The 22,823-nt window shown below is 46.8% G+C and overlaps 1 protein-coding gene across 2 annotated transcripts in view; it reads right to left on the bottom strand.

Moving 5' to 3' along the window:
- The window catches only part of MYO5B (myosin VB), a 368,321-nt gene extending 361,889 nt beyond the window's left edge, over positions 1-6,432 (bottom strand). Inside the window, exon 1 of one of the 2 annotated variants that reach the window (XM_019013976.4) lies at positions 6,013-6,432. In XM_019013976.4, the coding sequence (XP_018869521.3) occupies positions 6,013-6,039 (27 nt within the window). In that variant the 5' untranslated portion in view covers positions 6,040-6,432. The remainder of the gene's footprint in view (positions 1-6,012) is intronic. The other variant, XM_055368552.2, reaches the window with a different exon arrangement.
- Between the last annotated feature and the right edge of the window lie 16,391 nt (positions 6,433-22,823).

Genomic DNA, 22,823 nt, shown 5'->3' on the forward strand with positions numbered 1-22,823 from the left:
GAGATCGTTCCACTGCACTCTAGACTGGTGACACAGTGAGACTCTGTCATAAAAAAAAAAAAAAAAAAAAAACCTATCAACAAAGGAGGGCAGGGCAAGAGCCTGCTCAATGAGTACAGGTTACAGGCCATTGGAATATGCTACATCCACAAGTCACAAGTAGAAACTTCAAAATTCTGATGATCGCCAACAGGGTGAAGCAGGATCCACTGGGCTTATAGGCCCATCTGAAAACGGGGAGCAGAGGATCAACGGAATTGGAACTAGGGATGAGAGAAGGAAAAAACCACATGCAAGACAGAGAATGAGCCTCAGAAGGAAAGTGACAGCATGACACACAACCTCCATGCTTCTCTTCAGCCTTTCCTGGGACCCTAGAGGGGCCAAAGCCCTTGAGATTCTCAACATCCACTAAGCTAAGCCACCATGAGTTATGGTTAACTTGGGCTCCTAGAATCTGATCCTGAGACAAGGATTCCTGCTCAAGAGACTTGTAAGGCAGTGTTTTCCGGAAAAGACTGGTAGGGGAGTAGAGAAGGTGGACAAGAGAGGGAAGGAAGTCAAGCTAACATGTGATACTAAGCAAAGTCCCAAGCATGGTAACTTTAGTTCAACTGTACAAAGAAACTGAAAACAGTATGGGCCATACTTTAGAGCTGTTCCATTCTCAAGGTGACAAGATAGGAAACTAATGTCATTACAATGCCATTGGTTAAGGACTGTTCCCTTTTGCAGAGTGTCAATTCCCAGGCTCCCTATGCACACAGGCAAAACAGCTTCAGGAGCTTTGACAAAGAGATGGGTGCTGGCTATTGGGAGTGAGCTAACACCAAGGCAGTATGCAGGGAAGGGAGTAAGGGGGAAACAAGAGGAGCACTAACAGCATCTGCTGACACTTTTCAAGTCCTCATGTCTTTAACACTGTCACCACTTTTTGGAAAAAAGAACATCACTCAGAGCCACCAGCAAAAGAAGGAATCATCAGCCCCTCCAGCAGAGGTGACTGGGTACAGAGGAAACAGGTGGCTCTTGCTGCCTTCAGACTGACATTTGGGAGAAACTTACATTACCTGAGGTATAGGTAAGGGACTGTTAAAGGACACCTGCCCAAAAGCACAGAAGATCTATTTTTCAAATGATTGGTCCCAAATCAGCACCCTTAGTAAAGGCTCCTGGGTGCAAAGCTGCCATACATATGGTGTGTCTGCCAGTAAAGTAACCTCCCAGCAGCACTCAAAAACCCACTGCTCAGACACTACCTATCAATTAGAAGCCAAGCAGGAAAAAAGGTTATTTGAAGGCACTGGTTTCAAGGCACCAGTTTCAATTTGATGATTTCTCATTCACTCTGCTGGCTAGAATCAAAGTAGCATATTGAAAATCCAGGTATTTGAAATAGCAGTATTTAAATTTTTTGTTCCAAGTAACTCTTCTATAGATAAGAGTTGTATTATTCAGCCTGAGAAGGAGAGGTTACATTTTATGCTTTAAAATCAGACTACTATCTGCAATCATCATAATGAAATGGTATTCACCATGCTTGCACATGTGTGGGCTTCTTTCTGGATCTATGCAAAGCAAAGCCCACATTGTCTTTTCCAATGGGTTGGAAGCCAAGCACTCACACTGACCACATGCATGCCACTGTGACAACAGAGACCATCATCAGCTCCACCTTTGGAGCTGATGTGAGAGGGAATGAGACTGACTCACTTTGACATCACCCTGAAAGTGTCTGGCACTGACTGGTGCTCTTTCTCCATCCAGAAAAACCTCACTACAAAGAAAACAATTTCTCAAAGGTGAGGTGTTGGGTCTTCTGAGAACAGGAGTGTCTCTGTTCATAGAGAAGTGCCCTTTGGTCCCCGACCTACCAAAAAAAAATCACATAACATATAAACCGCCAGTTGAAGGGAACAGATCAAGAAGAGAAAGAACACATTTAACTGGATGGAGGGAAAAAGAAACTATTTTCTTAGATAACTAGAAATACACTAATTTCTTACTGAACACTATTTAATACAAGCTAATATATATTTAAATGTTTCATATTCCAATAATAACATCTTCTAACTGTCACAAAAGCAACAGGTATAATCAAAGGGCTTTAAATTTTCCATTCCCAAAAATGTATAAATGCTGTTAGCATAATGGGTAATTATTTCCATCATACATAATACATTGATGTGTGTGTCTGGCTCCAGTGTTCATCACATTAGGAAAGCCCACTCGCAAGTTAAAAATAAAAGGGAACATTGGCTATTTTGATAATACACTAAAATGAATAATCTCTAAGAAACAAAGTGAATCTGAGTAGCAGGCACGACTTCCCTGTGTAACTTATGATTCACATGCATACTGAGAAGCCAGCTTGGCAAGTGGGGAGACCATGGTTAGGCAACTACACAACTGCTTCTCATAGTAAAGCACAAGTGTGTTAATTGCCAGGAAGAATAACAACTGCTCAAAACATAAATCTAGAAGATACTGTCTTGGGTCCCAGAAAATCTCCTTAATTTCAGAATCAAGACCCTAAATGATTAAGAACTGGAAACCCATTAACAGAGCAAGGTGCAGCCCAGCAGCCCTTAGGGAAGAATTCTAATATTTGTTTGGGATTAATTATGCCAACCCCTCACACCAGTGAAGCTACTTTTTAAGTGTCTTATATTCAAGACCTTTCTCTGGTGACACCAGTTTTGTACATCTCCATAACCTGAGAAAAAGTACACTGAAACCCAAGTTCAGACTCCCACTACTTCATCATTCCTAAGAATTAACATGCAATGTATTCATTTCTAACTAAAAATCAAATTGAGTGTTTTCTCCTACAAGTATTGTCTTTAAAAGCAATCCGATATTAATTCTTGTTCTTCAAAACCAGGGCTCTGAAGATTAAGGGTTTATTCAATTGTCCATTAGCCTCATATGAGCACTATTCAAGGTCATGGAAAACGCACATCATGGAAAAAAATTCACATGGATTTCAGAGTTTTCTGCACCAAAACAAACCCATAGTTTTATACTTGTTATAACAAGTATGAATGGGACCTAGAACAGGGTCTAGTTTGAGGCACTAAGAAAGTCATCAGTTTGAAAAGAAGCCCCTATCAGGGCAACATGATTTCTACTAAAATTGAAGCAAGACTAAACATCAAATTTATGACGAAGTGTGGAGAGAAGAATTGTGAAATCATGACTTTATGAAAAGTTTATGGGGACGAAGAAATCAGTTTTTAAGTGGATAATTCATTTGAAGAAGGGACGAAGCGATGTCGAAAATGAAGCCTGTACCAGCAGACCATCCACACCCATTTGAGAGAAAAAAAAAAAAAATGTAGCTTGTTTGTGCCCTAATTGAAGAGGGCTGACAATGGTAGAAACAATAGCCAACACCACAGACATCTCAATTGGTTCAGCTTACATGATTCTGACGGAAAACAAAGTTGAGCAAAGTTCCCACTTGATGGATACCAAAACTGCTGCACCCAGATCAACTGCAGACAACAGCAGAGCTTTCGATGGAAATTCTAAACAAGTGAGATCAAGACCCTGAAGCATTTCTTTGAATTGTAACGGGATGAAATGTGGCTCTCCCAGTACAATCCTGAAGACAAAGCCCAATCAAAGCAAAGACTGCCAAGAGGTGGAAGACGTCCAGTCACAGCAAAGATGGACTGGTTCAGAGCAGAGATCACAGCAACATTTTGGGGGAATGCTCAAGCCATTTTGCTTGTTGTCTTTCTAGAAGGCCAAATGATGAAGACATCTGCTTATTATGAGTGTCTTTAGGAAGCCAAAGCTTTAGCAGAAAAACACCTAGGAAACTTCACCAGAAAGTCCTTTTCTGCCACAACAATGCTCCTTCTCATTCCTCTCAAAGAAGAGCAATTTTGCAAGAGTTTCTGTGGAAAACTATTAGGCATCCACCTCACAGTCCTGATTTGGCTCCTTCTGACTTTGTGTCCTAATCTTGAAGTAAATGACCTGCATCTTTTCCAGTTAATAATGTAAAAGAGACTGCATTGACATGGTTAAATTCCCAGGACCCTCAGTTCTTTAGGGACGAACTAAGTGGCTGGTATAACTTTAAAAAGTGTCTTGAACTTGATGGAAACTGTGTTGAGAAATAAAGTTTATATTTTTAATCTTTTAACTCCATTTTCCCCCCACAAACTTTCCCCCTCATATAATACAGCAATTCAATATTGCCTGACAAAGGACTTTGACACATTGTAGGTATATTCAGTTGAGTCACTCCTTTTACTTAGGAGCACAAGTTGTATCTCCATGCACTTTAATGTAACAAAGCTTCGGCTCTTTGAGCACTCCAGTTCAGATTTTTCCCCTGCCTCACTGGCTTCCAGCCTCCAGTCCCAGCTCCTGAAAACCTAACCGGCTTCAGTGAAAGAACTGAAAGCTGAGCTTTTAGGGATCCTCCCAATACCTCCACAGCTAAGAGGGGTGGGGTGCCGTTCCAGGGCCAGGACTGCCACAGAGTTCACGCCCTGGCTCCCACCTCCTCCCCTCCTCCCCCAGAGGCCGTCGCCCATCCCTGATCGCTGCACAGGTGGCCCCTGGTGGGCTCGGAAGCGGTATTTGAGGCTGCTGCGGCCCCACCCCCAGCCAGGTGACAGCCTCCGCGGCCACCTTCCTGAGCATGAACTCATCCCGGCCCTGCTCCCCTCCAGGAGGAATGTGAGAGTTGAAAATTCCTCAAACTTAGAAGGGTGGCCAGCCCACGGAGCCGAAGGGCTCCCACATGGGCTAGACAGCCGCGTGTGATCGCCAGGTAAGGACGCGGAAGTGACTCTTCCTACCCAGCCCAGACCTGTTGGCCCGGGCGGGTGTCCTGGGAATCGCATACCCACGCAACGCGCGTGGACACCACACGCACACACAACTCTGCATGGAGGCGTGTGCACAGGCACTGTTAAACGTGTTTTGGCCACCCAAGAAGACGAACAGGAAAACCAGGCATTGGACTATCCAAAACTTGTTTTCTTAAAGGGGCATGGGGCACATGTGAAGAAAAGGCCTTTGCCCCTCTCACTACTGACTCCAGGTTGAAACTCGAGGGGTCCCGGGCGGCTGCAGCGCTGCCTCGAGCTCCCCTGGAAGCGGTGGCTTGTCCCTAACTTTAACCACAGCAACTGCTGCGGAACGAGGGCGTCTCCGCCCGGGCTGTACCTGTTCCCGATTCGGAGCACCCAGCCTCGCACATCCCTTCTGACCTTGAAGGCATCCTGAAACTCACACCCTGCTCCCGGTTCGACTTTACTCCAACCCCCTCCCGGCAGTCACTGAAGCCCTCTTTGTACCAAAGGGGCCGCGTCAAAACATCCGTCCCCAGCAAATTCACAATGCTCTTCCCTGGGGTCTCCGGAGATAACGGCGCACCCCTCTACCCATTGCTTACCCTCACTCCATCCAGCCGCCGCGCCCTCACGCCAGGTTGTCTCCTCCCTCTCCACCAAGTCCAGAACCCCCACCTCTCCCAAGTCCAGGGTTCCCTGTTGTGGGTATGCGGGAGGAAAGGACGCCTCGGAGGCGCGCCCTCGAGAGCCGGCGCCGCAGAGCCCCTGGGGCGGCGTCCACGGCGGGGACAGGGGACAGCTGCCGGCGCACCGCGGGGGCCCGTCCCGCGCACGGCGCTCAGAGCTGGCAGGGTCGCCCTGCCGTTCGGGGAACTCGGTTGGAGCCGAGCCCAGGCAACGAAAGTGAGGGGCGCGGCGGGGAGGGGGCGACAGCCCTGGCTTGGTGCTGAGCTGTGGCGCTGCGGAACCTCTAGGAGCCGGGTGGCCGGTCAGTGCGGGCGTTCCCGGAACCGCCAAACTTTCTCCGCCAACCGAAGTTAGGGACTCCGAGGACGGTGACGAGGAGGACACCGCGGAGGGGGGTCTCCCGTCACCTCCCGCCTCCAGTAGCCGAGGGAGAAGGCGACCCTGAGTACTAGGTGGCCCCGAGCGCGCCACCCCGGCCCCGCGGCGCCTCCCTCGCGGCCGCGCTCACCTGGCTGTAGAGCTCGCCCACCGACATGGCCCGGGCCGGGCGGGGCTCGGGCCCCGGCTCCTGGCTGCCCCGCGGCTCTCAGTCCGCGGCTGGCCCGCCTGGCGCCATGTTCCCGGGCTGGCCTGGAGTTTCTCGATCTTCTCGCTCTTTTCCGACCTGCCCCGCCGGCTTCCCGCAGGCGCCGCGGCCGGCTCGCTCCCGGCGGCGCGACCTTTACTCCCGCCGCGGCGGCGCAGCTACGGCCGGACAGGAGTTGCGAGCGCCGGGGGAGGAGGCCGCGCCGCACCACTCCCCGCCCAGGTGTGGGGAGGAGGCGAGGGCCGGCGAAGAGGGAGGACCCGCTCGCGTCAGAGCGGACGGCCCGTGCGCCGCTGCGCCTCTGAGCCCTGCCGGTGCCCGGCCCGACGCGCCCTCCCGCGCCCCCGCTGCCACCTGGGCCTCCGGGCCGGGGGCGGGGCGCTCAGAGAGGAGCTCGGGGACCGGCGCGGGCCGCCCCCTGCTGGACGCCGCGCGCGCGCAGGCACAGGTGCGCCCCGGTGCCCGCACCTGCCCTGCCGCGCTCCGCTTCCACCCGCACCGGGCCCCGCGGAGTCCGGCACGCACGCGGTGCAGACAAGAAAAGGGGAGAGGAACTAAACAGAGAGGGGGGAAAAAAAAGAGAAGCGTCTATGGCTGGAAGGCCCCAGACATTGCCCTCGATTTTGCCTGGCTGTATTCAGCGCTTTCATGATTAAAATTCAGTTACTCGTAGATCGTTATTAAGGCGACCTGGATATACATACACCAAGGATCTTCTCCTTCAAACTGAACTCTCTGCGCGGAAATCCTTGTCAGTAAGGTGGGAGTCGTAACTCCTTCTGTACAAATATTGGCCACTTTCGCCCACAGCCTCCAAGGAGACTCCAGGCCACTCATCTCAGAGGGCTTCTGCTTTTCCGGGAAGTCTCACGTTCTCCCAACCCCCGTCTCGTCTACATGCAGACTCCGGGTCTTTTTGCCACTCACTACCTCGTTTATTTGTGTTCCCTCTCTGACCATGGCACTTGGCTGCCTACAGCAACTTCAGCTCCTCTCCTACTTCCAGTGAAAAGTAGAAATTTCAACCAAGAAAAAAAAAAACTGCCAGAAGTCTGTGGAGGGAGACGAGGGGCTGTCAGAGGAGACACTCCCTTCTGAAGCTGACATCTGTCCCTGACCCAGGGGTGGCCCCTGAAAAGTGGTTCTCAACCGGAAGATATATCTGTACTAGCCGGGGCAGTTGTTCAAGAGCCCCAGAAGGTGATTCTCAGAGGCATCCCACCTGGAACGCAAGATCCCGTTGTAATTCACCTGTGCAGGCCTTCCCATGGGCACCTCCACAATGAGAGTCACATGGGGAGCTTTAAGCGTTCCAAGGAAGAGGCCCCAACCCAAGGGATTCTGATATAATGAAGGATGGGACCTGGGTATCCCAATTTTTAAAGCTCCTCTGAAAGTCTAAAGGATGGTACTTCCAGGGTGACAAATGCATTGACCAAAGCTTGGGCGGCTCTCATTGGACCTAAAATGGAACTCTTCACATCAGTGGCAAGAGCAGAAAGGGATTTTTTTCTCTTCCTCAAAAGTTTTTCTGCATATTTCCCTTCCCCGGATTCCTGTAGCTCTTAAAGTGTGTCCCCACCCCCCACGCCCACCATCAGCATCACCTGGTAACTGTTAGAAATACAAGTTATTGGGCTCCACTGCAGACCTACTGAACCAGAAACTCTGGTGTGGGGCCAGTACTCATTGTTCTTTCTGCCTCCAGGTGATTCTCCCCTTTTTGAATAAGAAAGTCGTCAGTCTTGCCTAGATCCTGGCCTCTTCCTGCACCACCATTAGTGGTCCCATCTCTCTACCAGCAACTCTTCCTCTCTCCACTGGCCCCTGGCTTTTTGTGTTTTCCTCTCCAGCTAAACTTCTTAAAGCAGTAGCTTCACTTATTTAGCTATCTCCACTTACGCCCAGTCCCTCCTTAATTCTCTGATTCTCAACACTTTATGCACATCAGAATCACTTTTGAAACAAGTGGATGTCTGGTTCCCACTCCCAGAAATTCTGATTTAACTTGTCTAGGGGGTGTTGCCCTGGGTGAAAGGATTCTGAAGAGCTCCCGGATGGTTCTAATGGCAGCCAAGTTTAAGAGCTGCTGTTCTGGCCGGGTGTGGTGGCTCATGCCTATAATCCCAGCACTTCAGGAGGCCAATGTGGGCCGATCACTTGAGGTCAGGAGTTCAAGACCAGCCTGGCCAACATGGTGAAACCCCGTCTCTACTAAAAGTACAAAAATTAGCTGGGCGTGGTGGCGCATGCCTGTAATCCTAGCTACTTGGAAGGCTGAGGCAGGAGAATCGCTTGAACCTGGGAGGTGGAGGTTGCAGTGAGCCGAGACCACACCACTGCACTCCAGCCTGGGTGACAGAACAAGACTCCATCTTTAAAAAATAAAAAATAAATAAATAAAAGTTGCTGTTCTAATTTCTTCTTATTTGGCTTCCACTCAGCCCTATCCTATTGAAATTGCCTCATCACTGTGAAGCATGGGGTGGGAATTGATTCAACCCACTACGTTAAACCATCTCTTCCCTGAGTTCTATTTTTCTCTTGTTTTCTCAGCCTCTCTAACCAAACCTTCTCAACATTATTTTCTAGGCCTGCATCCTCTTCCTGGTTTCTCAATAAAACTATGCTCCATTTCAGAGATCTCATCTTTCTTCTCAGCCACGCCCCCATTTTGTCTCTTGCTCACAATGCTAATTCTCAAATCTAATTCTAACCTTACTCAACATCCACCTTTCCACCTGCAGATAGGCAATGGTAACAATGCCACTTGGACCTCGGACCAACCTGACATTCATTTGTTTCCATCCTTTCTCCCCACCCGTAACTGGTTCCAACTGTCTGGCTTCCATCACACCTGGCACAAATGAAAAGCTCAATTCATGTTGACTGAACTGAATCGCATTCCTGAGTCCTACACTTGGCCAGAGCTTTGTGAATTTCTAATTCCACAATCAGATATGGTCTTTCCCTCCTTTGAACAATAAAGACATTTTAAAACTTACTTGATCCAGGAAACATACCAAGCGCTTTACTTCTGTGATCCTGTTGAAGCCTCAGAGCAACCTTATAAAGGAGGTTCAGAATATTAGGCCTGTTTCACAGATGGGCAAAGTGAGGCTTAGGGAGGAAGGGTGTGAAAAACACTCTAGGTCAGACAGCTACTGTTCAATTAAAGTCTCACTCGAGCATCTAACCCTTGCTTTTTATGTCAATGGATGTTGAACTTCAGTGTGTACCAGGATTAAGGGGCTATCAGGGGATGTTAATTCAGTTGGTCAGAGACATGATCAATGAGTCTGAATTTTTTTTTTTTTTTTGAGATGGAGTTTTGCTCTTGCTGCTCAGGCTGGAGTGCAGTGGTGCCATCTCAGCTCACCGCAACCTCCGCCTCCCGGGTTCAAGCGATTCTCCTGCCTCAGCCTCCCGAGTAGCTGGGATTATAGGCATGCACCACCACGCCTGGCTGATTTTGTATTTTTAGTAGAGATGGGGTTTAGTAGAGATGGATCAACCTCAGGTGATCTGCCCACCTTGGCCCCCAAAGTGCTGGGATGACAGACGTGAGCCACCATGCCCGGCCTATGAGTCTGCAAATTTAATACATATCCCAGGTGGTGCAGGGCCCACACTTTGAGAAACATTGCTCTGTGCTCCACGGCTTCTCAAAGTAAAAAGAAGATACCTGTTGGAAATGCCTTAGTCTCCTTCCCGACAGGTGAGGATTTCCCTCACACAAATAACAAAAAGTGAACTTCCAAGGTATTCATTTGCACCCTGTATGATATGTGAACTAATATCCCTTTCTCCTCCTCACCACTAGGTTCTAAGAGTCTTGAGGGCAGGGACCACACCTGATCCATATTTGTGTCCTCTGCACTTCCTAGAACATGACTTGCACAAAGTTGATCACAGTAAATAGTAGGTAAATAGAGATATGTTTTGAGCCAAGTCTTAAAGGAAGTACTGCTCATTAATTAGTGGAAAAGAGAAAATAAAGGGATTACTAAACAGAAAAATTCACATAAGCAAAGAAAGAGGAGGGATTCCACTAAGAAGCCTTCTTATTCACTGGCCCTTCTGTGAAAGCGGTTTATAAACTATGCAGTGACAGTTAAAATTATTTTCTTATGGGCTGGACACAGTGGCTCATACCTGTAATCCCAGCACTTTGGGAGGCTGAGGCGGATCACTTGAGGTCAGGAGTTCACAACCAGCCTGGCCCACATGGTGAAACCCCATCTCTACTAAAAATACAAAAATTAGCATGCCTGCAGACCCAGCTACTTGGGAGGCTGAGGCAGGAGAATCTGTTGAACCCGGGGGGCGGAGGTGGCAGTGAGCTGAGATTGTGCCAGTGTACTCCAGCCTGGGCAACAGAGTGAGACTCTGTTTCCAAAAATAATAATAATTTTCTTATATCCTCTCCTTTACCAAACAGATTCATATCTTCTCCCTTTCCTGCTCTATCCTGAAAGCCTCACTTCCTTAAACAAAGGCTGTCTTTCTTGCTCATATTACATACCTACCGTGGGTTGGATGCGGCTCTGCTCTAGAGACTTTCCTTTGGGCTCCTATCTGGAAGCTTCCCTGTGTTGTGGTGGAAGGAAAAGAGATGCAGCAAACCCCGTTCCAGCTTCTAAAGCTTCTGCTTGAGGACTGACTCACATTTCAATACTGAGAGGGATACACTCACATCTCATTGGCCAAAACAAGATGCAGGGCCGCTTCTGAAATTATCAGGGCAGGGCACTGACTGGAGGAGCAACCAGAACAGGACAGCAAATGTTTTCAATAATAACATAATCCGTTAGACTCCTTTCTCTCCAAATTCTGTCTCTTCCAGAAAACTTGTCTTAAATTATGTCAGGATTTCTCCTGAGGTCTGGCCCCCCAAACCAGGGCAAGGGAATGAATAAAGTGAATTCTGGAACTGGATGAGGAGCCATAAAGTATATTCACAGTAGGAATATAAACTCCCTAAACATGAAAAGGGGACAACTTTACCTGCATGGAAGAAAGGGTGGGAGAAAACAAACTTATCCCTGAACTAAAACCTGGGCATGGACTCACTGACCCTGAATCACAGTTTTTGGGGTGGAGGTCATCTAGCCTAATGCCCAGTGCAAGAATGCTCACCTTCCCAAATGTGGGACCACCCAGTCTCTGATTAGACGCTGCTGCGGATGGAGAACTCATTATCCTGTGAGGCAGCCAGCACAGTCATTGAACTTCTGCAGGTCCTCTCTCATTTCCAGAGGTCCATAATGTCCTCATCACCCTCAGCCAGCTGGCAATCCACTGCTTCTCTCATACAGATTCGAGTACTGAATTGAGTTTTCCACATTGTATCCAAGAAATGGAAATATGGTTGAAATAGTAGTCCCTGAGACATGGGAATAAGGTTGAAGTTGTTTTCCCCAACAGGTGGTCATTAAAGCCTGATTATGGGCTGCTTCTGAAATGGCTGCCAATATTTCTCACCTCCTAATGGTCTCCTGTTGTGTAATCTCTTCCATTTATGTGTGGGCTAGACCTAGAGATTTGGTTCTAACAATAAAATATAGCAAAGATGATGGCATGCCAGATTCATTAAATTATAAAGGACTGTGAGTTTTGTCTTACTGGAACTCTCTCTGGCTCTTGTCATATGCTTGCCCTGAGGAAGAGTTGCTGTGGAAAGGCCCACATGGCAAGGAAATAAGGGAGGCTTCAGTCCAATGGCCCTAGAGGGACCAAATTCTCCCAATAACTATGTGAGTAAGCTTGGAAGGAGATTCTTGTCCAAATGAGTGTGATTGTTAATACTGGGTGTCAACTTGATTGAAGGATACTAAGTATTTATCCTGGGTGTGTCTGTGAGGGTATTGCCAAAGGAGATTAACATTTGAGTCAGTGGGGCTGGGAAAGGCAGACCCACCCTCAATCCAGGTGAGCACAATCTAATTAGCTGCCAGCATGGCTAGAATAAAAAGCAGGCAGAAAAATGGGAAAAGAGAGACTGGCCTAGCCTCCCAGCCTACATCTTTCTCCCCTACTGGATGTTTCCTGCCCTCAAACATCGGACCCCAAGTTCTTCAGCTTTGGAACTCCAACTGGCTCTCTTTGCTCCTCAGCCTGCAGACGGCCTACTGTGGGAGCTGGTAATTGTGTGAGTTAATACTTAATAAACTCATATATATATTCCATTAGTTCTGTCCCTCTAGATAACCCTGAGTAATACAGTGAGCTTTCAGATGAGACCACATCCCCAGCTGACACTTTGATTGCAACCATGTGATCCACCCTGAAGCAAGGATCCCATAAAGCTGCATCTACATTAAAGAAACTGTGATATAATTCTGTGACCCATGTAAACTGTGTGATAATAAATGTGTTGTTTAAAACCACTACGTTTGAGGATAATTTGCTATGTAGTGATAGATGACTAATATAATCATATACAAAAGTGTTCTGTGATCCTTGGCTTACTGATAAGAATTTCATTCTAGCAAATTCTCTCCTCATGATGGCAGGTTCATTCCCCAAATACCTACTAAAGTGGCCATCTTCAAATTGGGGTTTGTGGGGCCCTGTACACCAAGACTATTCATGTTGTTATTCCCATATTTTGTTTTAAAGAAATCAGTGTCCAGATCCTATACCTCCATATGTATTTCTTCCTAAACACTGATTTGAAAAAAATCAGGCCTGCAATTACGCAAGGGTCATTCTCAGGTCTCAGTTCCCAGGTCCCTTTCTCTCCCTTTGCAAAAGACACATTCTCAGACCTCCTGAGTAGTACGATGGTGGTTTGCCCAGGTAGCCAAAGCATGATGCCACACAAAAGGACACTTAGAAATTTGGTGTTGAGAAAGCAAGTAACCAAAGAAGGGGCCACAAATTCTTTTGCAGCTCAAGTAGTTTCCACTTCTGTGCTATCAACAAAATTGAAGCAGGACTTAAGCCAGTGGTCAGCTGACAGATTATTAAAAATAATCTTTTGATGGATCACTATGTAATTTTTGGCAACTCAGAAGGAATTCAAAGAATTGAAGGACGCTGTTCCAACAAAACTTGCCTTCCTATCTATTTATTTATGTAAACAAGATTCCTCTCAGCACTTATAACAAAAATAGGAATAGATTTTTGAAGCTGTGCAGTAATACTATTTGTGATAATTCAAAATAATTTTAATACTTAGACCACTGGAAATTTTTAAAATATATTAATTTATATAGCTATTTTTGTTGTGGTTAATTATTATAGGGTGGTTATTAAAAGGACTTCTACCACAAAAAAAATGTAGGATAAAATTCCGTGGAAAAAGTGGAATGGAGTTTCAGGCTTAAGGAACAAAAAATAATTGATTTAAATAACTTGTTTGTGTATTTTAAAAATGGGCAATGGAAGTTATCAAATTGCTAGGACAGTTAGAGTCCATTGGGTTCATTTAAAACAGTAATATAGTATTTTAAGTGACTAGATACACCAAAATTACATCCTTTTCAACTATGGAAACTTAGAAAATATCCAAAATGTATGGAGACATACAGCTTTTAAAAAATTCATTTTGAGAATATAAGAGCAAGAAAGTCAGCTGGGCATGATGGCTCACACCTATAACCCTAATGCTTTGGGAGGCCAAGATGGAGGATCACTTGAGCCCAAGAGTTTCAGATCATCCTGAGCAACATAGGGAAATCCCATCTCTACACAAATATATTAGCCAGGTGTGGTGTCATGCACCTGTAGTCCCGGATACTCAGGAGGCAGAGATGGGAGGATTGCTTGAACCCAGAAGGTCAAGGCTGCAGTGAGCTGTGGTCATGCCACTGCACTCCAACCTGGGCAACCAGAGCAAGACCCTGGCAGAAAAAAAAGAGCAAGAAAGTCTAAAGCCCCTGGGGTGGAGGACAGCCACTTCCACAGCTCCTCACATTAGGACTTTCTTAGGAATTCAGGATTTAAATTAGTGTTAACCATCTTGATGCTGTGAAACGCTTTCAGCTTGCCAGTTTAGTCTATGCTCATCTCCAAGTCTCTCTTGAGACAATACAGACTTATTTTTTCACCTGTTTTAAGTTAGCACCCAGCCTCTGCAGCTTCAGCAGTAACTTCTGTTACTATTTGTATGGAGAGGCCCTGGGACACTCCCAGACCCCCTGACCCAGACTTCCGCTCCAACATTCTTCCATGGTGGAGCTCTAACATGTGAGGATGAGTGGAGGTTATTGGAGTTGTTTAGTTTAGGGAAAAAAGACTCTGAGGACTGAGGAATGGTGAGGACTGGGGACCCCCAACAAGAGAGATAGGGACATCGTGTTCTTAAATACTTAAAAATCAGTTTTGTGAAAGAGAGATTAAGCTGATTAATAGAGGCCAGGCCCACAGGGAGGAAGTTTCAGGGTAATAAATCCTGGACAACCATGAAGCATAAGTACAACATTCAAATAAGAAAAACCATCAAGAGAGGACCAGGCATCTCATGAAGAATTGAGCGTGCTGTCCCTGGAAGAATGCAAGCAGAGGCTGGATTATCACTGTCAAGGATGCTATTTTGCCACCGGGTGGAGGGTGGGCTGTACCCCTGCTTGGAATCACTGGTGGTTCCCTGGTGGCTGCCCTCCTTACACCTGGCTTATGGTGCCCAAGAAAGCTTAGAGCTGTTGTCACAAATGCTGGATTGATAGCCTTGAGGGAGGAAACCCACATCTTAAAGCTTGCTCCCTGGGAAGGTTTGATACCAGTTTCTTACAACTCAGTACGACTGTAAGTCATGTGCTTCCTTTGGGGGGTGTTTCACATAAACCTCGCCTTTAATCCGAAATGGAATGAGCGGCTTTGCTTCCTAGGAGGCATCCTGACTGCTGAAAAGGGGTGGTGGGGCTGGCTTCTTCTCTTTGAAGAAGAGGGAGGCATAACAGTGTGGTTTATGCTTTCGCAGAACCTCCAAAATTCCTGCCCCTAGAGGCTGCTCCCAGGGCTCACGGGCTGTATATAAGTAACTGTAATGACACCTCCCCGCCAACCCCAGAATGAAATGACGAGTCTATTGGAGCTTGGATGGAGAGGAGGGAGGAGGAAAATGAGGTGACATGGATCAGAGGAAATGTGATATCACCGTCGGCGAACGCACAGTCTCCTCCACACCCCACTGAAGTGTTCTGAGCCTCCAGTCCTCCAACAGACACTTGCCCCTCACCACAATCCGCTCTCACCTAAGCAGCTGCCGGTCCCTTTCCGGAAGATCGCAGAGGCCGCGGGAATGTTTTATCCCCAGCGTCTCACGCCCTCTTCTGGACACTTTTCCCAACAGCTAGTTCTGTTTCTGCGTTTTCTCATTTTTCAATCCCTCTCACTTCATCTGAGAGGAAGCCTCCCCTAGAATCACATTGAAACATGGGCCCCACAGCAAGGCTTTGGTTTAACGGTTCCATTTTGATTTATTACCAGGTGATGTGGGGTGAAGGGTAAACTTTCTGAGCCAGGCAGGTGGGGAGAGATTGTGAAATTCTCTGCTACTCAAGCGGGTCTCGGGAGCCCCTATCATCTTCCTAGTTCTTCCCAGAAATGCCCAGGCCAAGAGCTGCCGCGCCGCCAACCACGGGGGTGACTTTGGGCGGTCCCGCTTCCTCTCTGAGCCTCTGATTTCTCATTAGTAAAATGAGAGGATTGGCTCTTCCATCTACCACTTTCAAAGATCAGGGAACTAGGGAAGATTTTCTGTTATATACTCTGAAATACTTCAGTCCCACTCAGTTAATTTGAGCTTAAATTCTAGGGGTGGCCAGGTGACAGGCTGTGAAGAATCTCCATTCCAGGGCAGTCAGCGGGCACATCCCAAAAGGCCACTCTCTAGATGCAGCCACCACACATCCTTCTGCTATCACATTTCAATCAATCACCAAGTCTAGGCTAACTAACAGACTGAATGTCAAATGAGTTTTTATTGGTGACTTGTGAAATTGCAGGATGCATGTTAGAGGTTGGATCTCTTTGGTTAAATGATGGGTATTCAAGATTTAGGGGTAGGCTAGAGACACTCCTCACTCTTGCCAGAACACGCCAGAGCAAGAATCTGGAGTGCCCTATAACCTGCACCGTGAGGGAGGGTGCCCAAGGCTGGATTCTAATTTGGCCTGGTGTCCAGCCGATGGTGGAAGAGGACATCTGGTTGTAAAAAGCTGACTAGAAGCACGAACTCCTGCCTCTGAATGCTGCAATGAATGAACCTTGTATACCGGCAGCCTCAAGTAACCCTGCCTTACAGGTGTGATCAGAACCCCTAAAAGGCAAGAGTGCTGAAACCTCATCAAGCTTACCAAGCCAGTTCTGGACCAGCTTGCCGCTGAAAGCTTGTCTAATAAGTGGCAGCACGTGGGCTGAATGAACTGCTTTCTCTATCACCTGTAGCCACCACAACCTTCTTGGGCAACTAATTGTTATCTACCAAAAAGAATCTAAATGTGGCATAGAATCCTAAGTCATTTTCTAACTCTGAGTCTTATATATTTCTGATTCCTTTAAACAAAAATTAATCTAAACATCATTTGTTAAACACCCACTATGTTTCAGACACTCCCTGAGATTACAGAGATTTACAGAAGAATAAAATGTCTTTTGGGGGCCCAGCCCAAACATACAGCTGCCTACTTGCCTTTTCCACATATGTGTCTAAGGGTATCTCTGACTTATATTACCAAAATGAAAATCTTAATTTTCACCCCACATGCATGTTCTTCCCCAAATCTTAACCATATTGATACATAGCATCACCACTTACCATCAAGCCAAAATCCTAGGCTAGGCATCATCCTTGATTCCTCTATTTCCCTCAATTCTGTTTTTCTTTTTTTTTTTTTTTCTTTTGAGATGGAGTCTCACTCTGTCGCCCAGCCTGGAGTGCAATGGTGTGATCTCGGCTCACTGCAACCTCCGCCTCCAAGGTTCAAGCCATTCTCCTGCCTCAGCCTCCTGAGTAGCCGGACTACAGGCACGCGCCACCACGCCCAGCTAATTTTTGTATTTTTAGTAGAGACGGGGTGTCACCATATTGGCCAGGCAGGTCTTGAACTCCTGACCTCAGGTGATCCGCCCACCTCAGCCTCCCAAACTGCTGGGTTTACAGGCATGAGCCACCGCACTCAGCCTTGTATGTCTTTTTAAGAGGCAGGGTCTCACTATGTTGCCCAGCCTGGAGTATGGCGGCTGTTCACAGCCTCGATCAGGAATTTTGACCTGCTCAGTTTCTGACCTGGGCTGGTTCACCCCTCCTTAGGCAACCTGGTGATCCCAGCTCCTGGGATTTCACTATGTTGATGCCAAACTTAGTGCAGACACCCGGTCAGCATAACACACTACAGCCCAGAACTCCTGAACCCAAGCAATCCTCTTGCTTTAGCCTCTGGAGTAGCTGGGACTATAAACATGTGCCACCATGCCCAACTGTGTGTGTGTGTGTGTGTGTGTGTGTGTGTGTGTGTGTGGAGAGAGAGAGAGAGAGAGAGAGAGATGGAGTTTCGCTCTTGTTGCCCAGGCTGCAGTGCAATGGCGCGATCTCGGCTCACTGCAACCTCCGCATCCCGGGTTCAAGCAATTCTTCTGCCTCAGTCTCCTGAGTAGCTGGGATTGCAGGCATGCGCCACCACGCCTGGCTAATTTTTGTATTTTTAGTAGAGACAGGGTTTCCCCATGTTGGTCAGGCTAGTCTCAAACTCCCGACCTCAGGTGATCCACCTGCCTCGGCCTCCCAGTGTTCTGGGATTACAGGCGTGAGCCACCGCGCCCAGCCCCAGCTGTATATTTTTAAAGGTTAACTTTTCCCAGGATCTTAAAGGAGTTAAAAAATATTGAAAAATTTTAAAGTGGGTTGTTAAAATATACATTATGTTAAGCTTAAATATTTTATTACACTTGTGTTAAGGGATCTCCAGGACTCCAGGTTTGAGGATTTGCTAGAAGGACTCATAGAATTCAAAAAAGCTGTTATAGTCATGGTTTTGGTTTATTACAATGAAAGGATGCAGATTACAATCAGCAAAGGAAAAAAAGTGCACAGGGCAGAGTCCAGAAGAGACGAGACATAAGCTTCCATTGTCCTTAACAAGGAGAATTGTAGGGAGAGCACTTACTTCTCCCAGCAATGATGTGTGACAACATGGAGGAAGTATTGCCAAGCAGGGAAGCTCACCCAAACTTGCAAGGTTTTCACTGGGGGCCAGTCTTCATTTCTCCCACCTCCAGAGGTGAAATGAATACAGCATGGCCCAGGCTCCCAGGTGAAAAACAGGTTTCAACAAAAATTACATCGTTAGTGTAAATCCGGGATAGGCCAGGTGCAGTAGCTCATGCCTGTAATCCCAATGCTCTGAGGGGCTGAGGCAGGAGGACTGTTTGAAGCTGGGAGTTCGAGACCAGCCTGGGCACAGAACAAGATCCTGCCTATACAAAAAATTTTTTAAATTAGCCGGGTGTAGTGGCATGTTCCCATAGTCTTAGCTACTCAGGAATCTGAGGCAAGAGGATGGCTTGAGCCCAGGAATTCGAGGCTGCAGTGAACTATGATCGTGTCACTGCACTCCAGCCTGGGCAACAGAGTGAGACTCCATCTCTAAAATAAAAAATAAGAAGCTATCTAGGGTAGTCCAAGTCTCTAGGAAGACAAAGACACTCATATCAGGCAGAATTCCAAGAACTCACAGGTTATATCTCCCGGGAGCCTCAAGGGCCTATCCTTTCTTTGGAATGTGCAGGGTTGGACACCTCAAGCCTGCTGAATTAAACTTTAACTGCATAATAACAAAACCAGAAGTTAGTATAACTTCACTGGCTTTAATGAAGCAAGCTCATCTATAATATTTTCAATATCTACTTCTGGAAAAAGTTAACCACTGAAGAAATACATTAAGGCATGTCTATACAGACACACATTTTTCTTTTGGCCTCTGATTCCAACATGGTTGAGCATAGCACCGCCAGATCCTGTCTTTATTTAAAATTTTGATATTTCATGCTTTGTGGACTTTTTGCATTAATTTTGATTTTTAAAAATATTATTGATCCATAGACTGGGCGCAGTGGCCCTATAACCCTCAAGCCTGTGGTTTCTCATCTTTCCAGCCTAATCAGAATAGTACATAATCAGGAAGGCCTCTGATAACCTTATCTGTTATTGCATTCTCTCCATTTCTCTTTCATTGTATCACTTCACATTCTAAAATGGTCTCATTTCTATCTCGTAATTTCCTGTCTACCCCTTCCACTCAACTCAAATACAGGCTCCCTGAAGCAGAGAGCTTGTCTGTCTTGCTCACTGCTAAACTCTCAGACGATAGAAGAGTGTCCCTCACATGGTTGATGGTAAAATGTCAGTTGCACTGACTCTGCATGGAGGCTGAAACCCTGCATGGTTACAGACACAAAGTGCAGCCACACAGCTGAGGTTTCTCCTGGTGTCGTTTATTGCCAAGCGGCCTCCATGGCTGGGGGATCCAAAGGCTAAAAGGACACACAGAGATAAGTCTAGAAGGAATATTTAAGCTGAAGGATACCTCTAGCTCTTTCCAATGTTACTGATTTAACAAGAGCTATTTACAGAGTGTGCCGTCAAGTTGCGCTCATGTCAGAGTGCAGAAACTACTGGTTTGCATATTCAAACTTTGCATAAATCAACTTAGCTTCAGAGCTTATGAAGAGATACATTGGCCCTGGTTCTGGTCTGTCCTGGGGAAATGATTTATTCTTTTTCTATGGTGATTTGTATTTCTAGGTATCCATTATTAAAATATGAACATTACTAAAGGGAAAGCGCGTGAACAAAGTTATCCAACATTAACATTTTCATTTTCATGCCTGTGCGTCTGAGTGTTATTTCACTTTCTTGTACTTGGCTGGTCATAACTCTCCATTATCCCCAGGCTGAGTGTTGTTCCTGGGGTGTGACCCCCACCGTTGTCCTTAGGGCCTCCTATCCCAGGGCTCCGAACACTTCCTAACTCCAGACATGCCATTGGCCAGGAATTCTCCTTCCTGTTTTCTAGACCTCCCCATGCACACACCCTCTAAGGGTTTCCATCTCACTTCATAAGGACTTTGCCTTCTACTCTGAGTGAGATTCAACTCATGGATCTGGAAACAGACAGCATCTCACTCAGGGTACACAGCAAAGTCTTTACAATGGCTTGGCTCCAACAGCCCCCTTATCCCCTCCTCTCCAGTCCCCTTGCTGTTCCTTGAATGCCTCATGGTCTGGCCAGCTTCAGTGCCTCTGCCTTTCCTGGCTTCAAGGTTTTCACCCTCTCACCTTCTCAGGGGTCTTCTCAGTGAGGGCTTCCCTGCTTGCCTCACTTACATTGCATGGCCCCTTGGCACTCCACATCCCCTGGCCCCTTTATTTTCCTCTATGTCATTATCACCATCTAGCATATTATGTATTTATTTGGTTATTTTTTTCCCAATCCCCTTGCTAAAATATAAGTCGTTTTATTCTCTAACTTGTAGGGACTTCTTCAACTCCAGCCTGATTCTTTCCAGCATGCAGGATAGTTCGGATGATGTCTTGGTTTGCCAGAACTGCCATAGCAAAGAACCACAAGCTGGGTGGCTTAAAATCACAGAAATTCATTCTCTCACAGTTCTGGAAGCTGGAAGTCCAAAATCAAGGTGTCAGCTGGGCCAGCCTCTTGAAACACGCAGGGAAGAATCTGTCTTTGCCTCTTCCAGCTTCTGGGGGTCTGCCCAGTATGTTGGGCTTCCTGGGCTTCTGGGGTGTGACCCCTACCCTTGTCCTTACAGCCTCCTGTCTAGATGCAGCACTTCAGTCTCTTCCTCTGTCACAGATGGCGTTCACCTTGTGCATCTGTGTCTCTCTGTCTGTACCCCGCTTTGTATAAGGACACCACTCATATTGGAGTAAGGGCTCACTCTAATCCAGAATGATTTCTTTTTTTTTTTTTTTTCTTTGGAGACAGAGTCTTGCTCTTGTTGCCCAGGCTAAAGTGCAATGGCACGACATCAGCTCACCGCAACCTCTGCCTCCCAGGTTCAAGCGATTCTCCTGCCCCAGCCTCCCAACTAGCTAGGATTACAGGCATGTGCCACCATGCCCTGCTAATTTTGTATTTTTAGTAGAGATGGGGTTTCTCCATGTTGGTCAGGCTCGTCTCAAACTCCCAGCCTCTGGTGATCTGTACGCCTCATCCTCCCAAAGTGCTGGGAGCCACCTTGCCCGGCCCCAGAATGATTTCATCTTAGCATTTATATCTGTAATGACCCTATTTTCAAATAAGGTCACATTCCAAAGTACTAGCAGTTAGGACTTCAACATATCTTTATGGAGAGATACAATTCAGTCCATAACAGGTGACGTCTGAGGGTGATTTTGTCCAATGGCAGTTCCGTTCCACCAAGACAAAGATACGGGGCTGGAGATGTTGTTTCTGTTTGTTTGTTTGTTTGTTTTTTTAAATAGAGATAGGGTTTCCTATGTTGCTTAAGCTGGTCCTGAACTCCTGGCCTCAAATGATCCTCCCACCTCAGCCTCCCAAAGTTCTGGGATTATAGGCGTGAGTCACGATGCCTGGCCAGCTGCCATAGTTATATAAGACACAAAGTCTTCCTTCCTTTCTTCACCCATTTATTCAACAAACACTCCTAGAGCCAGGCATTTGCTAAGCACTGGAGAACAAAAAAAAAAAAAACAAATGATAGGCAGGGCCTCTACCCCAGGGTGCTCCCAGGCTAGTGAAGAAAAGCAAATAACATCACTACGTGATTAGTCCCAAGAGAGCCCACACAGACGGAGGTGGTGCCCCCGCTCCAGAGCCATCTATAAGCACCCACCTGCTGGTGCCTCCAGTAATCTTTGCATGCCCACCCTTGCCAGCCTGGGAGTGTGGGGAGGCATATCATTTAGGATTACATTTTTATGCTCTAGCTAAAAGTTTATGGTCTCCTTCTATTTCAACATGTGTTACTCCATAAATTAAGCTGAAAAATCCTCACACATCTAAGTTGTCATCGGACTCAAGCATTTTGCCACTCCTGCTCAAGCTGATCTTAAAGCTTATTCCGCAAGTGGTTGCAGAAGTAACTGTCCAGCTCCTGGCTCGCCACTCCTCAAACCCCAGGAACCGCTCACAGCAAGCCAGGCCCCAGGAGCTGCACAGTTTTAAAGGCAAAGTCAGTAAGTGGTCCCACCCAGTCTCGATGCTCCTCTGCCCTTGAACTTTACTCTACTTCCAGTAGTTGGGATCCTGTATTATTCCTTACAACAAGCCTCTGTCAGTCTGGTCATATAACTCAATCCTTCTCTTGTCTCTAGTGCCCTCATCTTTATCCAATTCCCTGTTATGTCCAGGTTTCCTGGAGACCAGATTCACGGTACTCATCACAGTCTTCCCTCCATCTCTGATCTTATCTGTATGCCCAGGTTTCATGACTTGGTCCCAATGTTTGCAGCAGATTCTCCTTGATGCCTGGACCTGCTCATATCTTGCTTCCAGATTCCTGCTGCTGTGATGTGCTCACCTGTCAGGATTCCTGTTAAGCATTGTTGGGACCTTCCCAGACTTCTTGCTTTCCCCAGGGGGCATCTGCCTGGATTTAGCATCAGGGGTTCTTAATCAATGTCCCAAGGCACACTAGAGGCAGCACTGTGAACTGTCCCTGTTGCGCCACCAAATGTGATTATGTAAATCACATGCCTCAAATGGAACACTTATTTTTGTTACCACTGAAGATACAGTTTTATG

The sequence above is a fragment of the Gorilla gorilla genome, chromosome 17, assembly GCF_029281585.2.
Source record: "Gorilla gorilla gorilla isolate KB3781 chromosome 17, NHGRI_mGorGor1-v2.1_pri, whole genome shotgun sequence".
Lineage (NCBI taxonomy): Eukaryota > Metazoa > Chordata > Mammalia > Primates > Hominidae > Gorilla > Gorilla gorilla.